The following is a 7,862-nucleotide window of genomic DNA, read 5'->3' as shown; positions in this document are numbered from 1 at the left end:
TTGCCAACTTTACGTGTTAAGATATCTCCTTAGGGTCATATCTGAGTTTTGAAGTCCTTGTCTTAACCATGAAGAGATTTTGTGGGATTTTTGGCTTTCTATTGAGTACGTCGGGCGTATATCGGAGCACGCTCAACATAATGTGTGGTTTCCGCATCGGTGTCTTGTGCCTTGTGCTTCGGGGGTGTATACGCGAGGCGTACTCCCAGTGTGCCAATTTGGGCCTTGTTAGGCCATTGGACTTATAACTTTGGGCCATGGATAAACTGAGGGCTTTCTTGGAATTAGATCCATGATGGTTTTTGGGCCCAGTTAGGAAGATGAGCCATATTGGGCCTTGGGATGCCATTTAGCGATTTGGGCTTGTTGAGCAAATGGATTGGGCCTTGGTTTTGGGCCAAATAAGAAAAGGGTAAAATGGTCTTTTACCCTTTAGGAAGTTGGATTATGGAGTGGGCCTCGGATTTTGGGTTATCGGGATAATTATTAATTAAGATTCTATTTATTGTTAGTTGGTGCGAGGTTATCCGATTCAACGACCCAAGCAGTTATTTGATTATCAGCGGATTGAGCTGAGCCTCCTCACTATACTCGTGGGTCGAAGGCACCAATTCCGGCCCATTAGGATATGTTATGCTAGATGTCTTTGTGACTCTTGCATGGTATGTTGGGCTAGGCCCATCGTATAATCGGGCTAGGCCCATTCGTATGTTGGGCTAGGCCCATTGTATATTATATAGGGCGCTAAATGTCTTTGTGACTTTTGTATTTTTAGGATCAGTCTAGGCCTATTGGTTTTGCACGGCTAGGCCCATTATGTTGGGCTGGGCTAGGCCCATCGTATAATCGGGCTAGGCCCATTCGTATGTTGGGCTAGGCCCATTGTATATTATATAGGGCGCTAAATGTCTTTGTGACTTTTGCATTTTTATGATCATTCTAGGCCTATTGGTTTTGCACGGCTAGGCCCATTATGTTGGGCTGGGCCGAATATACGGGTTGGGCCCTATGTGAGGGCTAGGCCGAATGGTATGTATAGTATACAGTATTTTAGGGAACTCACTAAGCTTTGTGTTTACGATATTTATGGTTATGGTTTGAGGTACTTTTGGTTTGAAAGGGAATGGTCCGACATGATCGCAGCGCATCCACCCATGTTTTTGCATTGTGATAATTTTGGGATTGTACTATGATGACTGTTTTATTATGTAATAGTTTTGAATGTTTGAATAAAAGATAATTAGTGTTTTGATTGAATTAAAAATGAAATTTTTACCTCAAAATTTTTACGAAGTTACAATTCTCAATTATAACATCCTACTTTATTTGTTTTTTTTTTCAATAATAGCATCCTACTTTATTTTTTTATATTTTTTTTAGCAATCAATATTGTTTCATTTTATACAAAAATACCATTCTCAATAATAGCATCCTACTTTATTTATTTTTTTTCAACAACAACATTCTACAATAATAACATTCTCAATAATAGCATTTTCAATAATAATATCCGACAGGAAATGCACATTGCATATAAATTCAAATATGCATACATAATATCATGTTTTCTTTCATACAAATACACATTATACACACATACAATCCACATTACATTCAAAGACACATACACTTTAAATATCATTATCAATAATATCATCCTAGTTTATTTCTTCTTTTTCCACTATAACATTGTAATATACACATTACATACAATCCACATTTCATACATATACTATACACATATACAATATTCCATATTCATGTTTTCATACATATAAATAAACATTATACATACATTCACATACATATACTATGCAAATACACATAGATATATACCACATATAATGACATGTGGCTAATTTCATATAATAGACACGAATACTTATTTTTTGCATATAATCTGAAAATTAATGGTGAAAGGAACCTATGGCGGCTGGAAATCAACAATGGTGGTCGGAAAATTAACAACGTTCGTCAGTGACAGAAAAAGTCGACGGTGAAGCTCCAAAAACTAAAAATCAACATTTTTAACACTTAATCTTGAATATAAGCTGGAAATGGAGGTTATAAGAGAAAGAGATAGAGAAATGATGAAGAGGATACAAACCGTCGCTGGTGAAGCTCCAAATGTCATTGGTACAACCAACTCTTGTGACCGGAATCCCGTGGTAACAAGTGGTTGAGGTGGTCGGACGGTGGTTTAAGGCAAAGGTAGAAAGAAACGACACTTGTTCGTCGATCGCCGATCGTTAAAGCTCGAAGAAACGAATCAAGGAAGGAGCATTAAACAGGAAAGAAACTGAGATGAGAAAAGGGGTATAATTAGGTCGACCTTTAGTGGAGACTCGAAATTATTACCGGCGACAATCACGAATAGCGGTGACAACAATGGAGGGAATTTAAGCGGTCTCTTTTTCCCGGCCCTTAAAGGCGACGTTTGTAACATTTAACAACGACATTTTGTCGTTGGTATTGAGTTTGTGTGAAAAGGAGCCCCAACCACTTATTAGATAGTCGATCAGACGGTTGGGGTTTAACATAATCGATTAACGTGGATTAGGTCCGCAAGGCATTAACGACGACGCTATTCGCGGGGGGATAAAGACTTTTAGCAGCGACTAAAGCTTGAGTCATCGCTGAAAGTCTTTGTCGCCGTTAATAACGTCGCCAAAAATGACAACATTTATTGTAGTGGTGATTATATTATATATGCCCTCTCATTTTAATATCACACATCTTCAATCAAATCAATTATTTCTTTTCATCCAATTGTCCAAAATCGTTTTTACAACCACAGGATAGCTGTTGTCCAGGATAGTTGTCCGTAATATATATATATATATATATATATATATATATATATATATATATATATATATATATATAGAGAGAGAGAGAGAGAGAGAGAGAGAGGTAGGTTCAAATGTTTCTCATATCTGTTGTGTGCTAGAATGCACCAATAAGAATTGAGTAGACATTAAATGTATATTAAATGATATCCATATTTATAATTCTTTTTTGTGGAAATTAATTTAATTCGTAATTAATGTCAATAATAATATTCTTTCAGAATGAATTCATATGTAAAATAATAAGAGTGTATTCTAGGAGAACGAGAGTATATTCTACTAGAATATACCCTCATTCTTTATATTCTATACAACTTTATTGTATTTTAAGTGAGTGAGTCCTGAAATAATGTTATTGCTGACATAAAAACCTAGATACAAATTCATTCTGAAAGAATGTTATTGCTGACATTAATGACGAATTTAATTAATTTCCATAAAGAGAAAATTATAATTATGGATATCATTTAATATACATACAATTATGGAAACCATTTAATATCTATCATTATTTAATTAAATAATAATATAATTTTACTAAATTTCTATTGGTGCATTCTAGCACACAATAAATGTAAAAAACACTTTAACCTAGCCCTATATATATATATATATATATATATATATATATATATATATATATATATATATATATATATATATATATATATATAAGCGTGTGTAAAAACCTCTTATAAGTAGAGCATCCATAATGATGAGTTTAATGAAATTTGAATGAGGTGCAAGTTTATTTTTTATTTAATGGATTAAACTCTACCATAGTGAGATATCACCTTGATATTCAATGAAATTGAAGTTCAATGGCCATAAAACTCTTGAATGAGAAAAATGAAAGTTTTTCATTCTTAAATATATATTATAAATTAACTTTTATAATTTTATATTGAACTTTATAGAATTCAATGCATTATAGATGAAAATTGATAGAGTTATATAAAATGTAAAAAAATGACATGCGAATCTATTAAACTTTATGAAGATCATCAATGCTGAATGTCTTATTTTATTATTGTCATTTATTTTTTAATGTATGTCCTATGACATTTTCATTTTTTACAACCTAATATTTGGTCAAACCAAAGTTGTTTCCTTCAAACATTAAAGTTGGTTTTTATGTCAACTTTGTAGTATCACTATATTAATTAGTTTTTAAGATTTGATGAAATTCATTTGAAAAATGTATAAGATGATATTAATCAGTTTTGATTATTTAGTAAACTATATGTTATTTAGATACAAAAGTTATTTAAAGGTATTTAAAAAAAGTTATAATACATTTATCATGTTAAAAGGTTAATATTGAAATTCTAAAGAGACGACATTGTATTATTCCATTATATTTAGTTTTGGTGTGGGGGTCACAGTCCAATTTCTGCATCCTTGCAAAAACATCAATTTTGTCGTTGGAAGTCAGAACGCCAATTTCACAAATTGTTGTAAATATGTATATAAGCTATATGAATGCCTTCATGATTATAAAATTACATTTTCTTTTTCCCTCAGTCACATTCGGTAAGAGGGAATTAAACTTTCCAAAATAAATACAGCAATTAAGAACTAAAATGAGAGTATGTTAGAGGTGTAAACACATGAGATGCCATATGATCAATCAAGTTGAAGTCCTTTTCTTTGAGATGCATGTAAACCACCCAATCGCCATTCTTTTTTGCACTTGGCATTGTTATTATGTATCCTGTTCGGCTACCCCATGGGAAATGATACGAACCAAAATCTGGCTTTCCCCACCCAAAATCCATATCTTTAATTGGTAAACCTTGTCCAGCCGACACAACCACAGCCTCACCTTCAGACTTTTTTAGCCCAAAATATATCCTTGCAACTGCTGGATTTGGTCGATGCATTTCTACCCAATCAATCAATTCTCTAAAATGTTCTTCGTTGGTTGCCTTAGAGACAAACTTATGAACCCCTTCTGCCACTTCATGAAGGGGCATCGCTTTGAGATCATCATTGGTGGCCATACCATATGGTATGGATAGTACATTTCCGAAGTGGTTTTCTAACAAAGATGTATTTTTCTCATCACTTTCAGCCAAAAAGCGACGCCCATTAACGACAATGCCCATTCTAGAAGTTGTATCGGTAGCTTTATCTCCTCCATGTGCTAATAATTTCCACACAAATGACGTGAAAGAAAGGAGTTTGCTTATTTTGGTTTCCTTTGTGCTCGCTTCTTGTTGAAGTTGTTGAATTGATTCAGCATGAATATAGTACATGCGACCAAGAAGAGGCTCTTCAAAGGAGGATGGTGGAGGGAGGGATGATGCGGGGATGTATAGATTATCAATGGCGGTAGTATAACAGGGTGGACGACGTGGATTCAACATTGAAGGTCGAAATGATGGGATGCTGGAGATTGTTTCCAATCGTGCATACTGAGCCCATGCAACTAAGAACATGTTTATTGAGTAAGCATCGGCCACTTGATGATGAAACGCACCTGATATTATTATTGATCCACAATTTAACTCTGTCGCCTGTATTCAATGAAAATGTGTTAGCGATTGTGTATGCAATGATTTGTGTAAAGCGTAATGATCTCGTAATTACTTGTTATAGCATGATGTTACTCTCATGTGGATTGTCCTTTGGTAAAACATATTTTCAAAAATGGAAATTTTATGATTTATAGTTTTATAATTTCGAAACTACATATTCTTATATTCTGTTTGGAGTTGGGGCACTAAACTTAGATTTTGAAATATTGTTTTCTTAATAGAGACGTAAAGCAATTCGTTTTGAAAATAATGATACTCATAATTGAAACTAATTAAAGTGTTTATCGTTTTCGTACACATAATCATTATAATAATAAGAAGAGGTTTTCTTTAAAAAGTACATATCGTATTCAATATTTCTTAAAGTTGCTTTGATGTCAATATCTTAAAAAATATATTGATCATGGTCAAATCAATAAAAATGCTTTTTTTTAATACAATCTTTAAAATTTTCATTCCAAAAGTATTTATAAAGAAAAACATGTAACAGAGTTTGCCCTTCAATATATATTATATTATCTAACTTAAATATTGTTGTTCCATTTACGGGGTGTTTGGATTAACTTATTAGCTTATTGTTTATAGCTTATTTGTTGTGGGAATAAACAATAAGTAATAAACATGGAGAGAGATGCTTATTAAAATTAGTTTATTTAGCTTAATAAGTTGGATTTTATCCAAACACTCAAAGTTAACTTATTATGGGAACAAGCAATAAACACCTATTTTTTTCATATCTAAAAATTAATTTTTACTTGAAATATGTACAGTATGGGATATAACTGGTGTCTTTTTTGGAAATTAAACATTAAAAAATGTGTTGGTCAAATTCGAATGCAATACCCCCAACTTTTAGATAGTCTGTCCTTCGAAAAAAAATAATTTATTATATATTCAAGAATAGATTCGGCTTCTAGTTATCCAAGTCTACGTGCGTTGATTTACCAAACTTAGTAAATTAACTGCCAAATTAAACCAGTTTCGCATGTTCATCCATGCTGTATAATAAGTCGAAACATAATTATTTGAAACCGAATTAATTATGTTATCTTGTAATCACCCTAATTTCATATCGTTAAATCCCAAGGAGGCCGAGTGATAAGATAGAGATAGTTAAATTTACCTGAATTGCAACCACACCACGATTTATCTTTGGAACCAACTTCCCTTTCACAGACTCATCAGGGTGAGCGAAATCCAAGTCTTTCAGGTCGATGTCTGCATGGGCATGAACGAATTCCACCCCATAGTTGTTGCATAGAACCTCCGGCTCTCCTTGGCTGTTCTGTACAATTTCTCCGGCCAGAGGGTAAAATGTCGATAATACCCCAGCCAACGACGACTTAATGGTCTTCACCACAGTTTCCGAGGACATGTCGGTGTTGTTCTTTTTCTTGTAACAGAAAAAAAGGCCGGCTTGAATCGGTGGTAGAAGCAAGTCAAGGTTCGACAAAGGGAGCCAGTGTTTGCTTTCCAGCGTGACAGCTGCTGAAATAACCTCTCTATCTTTCACTGTCACTTGATAGTCTTGGAGGTCGGCATCCTCATGATAGCGTAGTTCTGACGTGTGGAGCTTAGAGAGTTGAGTATGGTAATGTTTAGCAGTGAGATTTGAGTGAGTTGCATGTAAAAGATTGCGGGAAACCATAGCATTAGCATTTTGACTGTATGTGTTTCTGTATAGATGAGAATAGGATGAGGGAGGCGATGGTGTTGGTGGTGATGGTGTTTTAGGGTGGTAGCGGAAGTCGTGAGATTCAACGGGACTAGTTTGGTGAACCCACTTGCTATTTGAGATAAGGAGACCTTTAGATCTCCTGAGGGCAAGAAGGTGATAATATTTTCTCATATTCATGACAGAAGAGAAGAGTTGGATGTTTATACAATGAGGAATCGCAAGAATCCATGGTTTATTTATAGGGAATGGAGACTCATTAATTACTAACCTTTTGGCCAACCATTTAAAATTTTGCATGGGGAAACGGTCCAACCTAGTGATGTATATTCATGATTTATGTGAACACATATACCTTTATTTTATAATGGATCTTGTGTATCTCATTACCCACTTGATTCAAAAGATTAACAATAAAAATAACTTATAGTCAAAATACCCTTGTGTGCCCACATGAACTTGGCACATAATTTGATAAATAGTTGATATCTTAAGATGTAGATGTTACATTCTATTTCTATGCAATTTTTTCTTGTAAAAAGACCCTCTGTTGTACTGTTTGTTGATAATTTGTTTTCCTCTTTTATCACGCATTGTTATAGGTTAGTACGTTTTATGAAGATAAGACCATAACTAGATTGATCATCAATTATTAATTATTACTAACTGATAATAATTTAAATGCTAATATACTTTTGGTCATTAGATTTTTTTAATTCGTATTTGTACTTTCAACTTTTTAACCGTATATATTCGGTCTTTATCATTGACTACTATAGCAAACCGAAAAAATAACTT

At 33.6% G+C, this 7,862-nt stretch overlaps 1 protein-coding gene across 1 annotated transcript; it reads right to left on the bottom strand.

Annotated features, from left to right (window-relative positions):
• Positions 1-4,292: 4,292 nt before the first annotated feature.
• LOC145063374 (coniferyl alcohol acyltransferase-like) lies at positions 4,293-7,261 on the bottom strand. Its single transcript, XM_079010979.1, has 2 exons — positions 6,513-7,261; positions 4,293-5,368 (listed from the first exon to the last, which is right to left on the bottom strand). Exons 1-2 carry the CDS (start codon positions 7,242-7,244, stop codon positions 4,421-4,423), a joined length of 1,680 nt encoding a protein of 559 aa, XP_078867105.1. The 5' UTR covers positions 7,245-7,261; the 3' UTR covers positions 4,293-4,420.
• Between the last annotated feature and the right edge of the window lie 601 nt (positions 7,262-7,862).

This window comes from Lactuca serriola, chromosome 7, assembly GCF_051521515.1.
Source record: "Lactuca serriola cultivar US96UC23 chromosome 7, Lser_US96UC23_V15, whole genome shotgun sequence".
NCBI classification, from domain to species: Eukaryota; Viridiplantae; Streptophyta; class Magnoliopsida; order Asterales; family Asteraceae; genus Lactuca; species Lactuca serriola.
The sequence above is the reverse complement of the archived record's forward strand: the minus strand, read 5'-3'. Positions and strand labels throughout refer to the sequence as shown.

Excerpts from the sequence above, each read along its gene's own strand:
- LOC145063374 (XM_079010979.1), bottom strand. The coding sequence starts at position 7,244 with ATGAATATGAGAAAATATTATCACCTTCTTGCCCTCAGGAGATCTAAA. Across the intron at positions 5,369-6,512 it reads GTGGTGTGGTTGCAATTCAG|GCGACAGAGTTAAATTGTGG; the intron begins GTAAATTTAACT and ends CATTGAATACAG.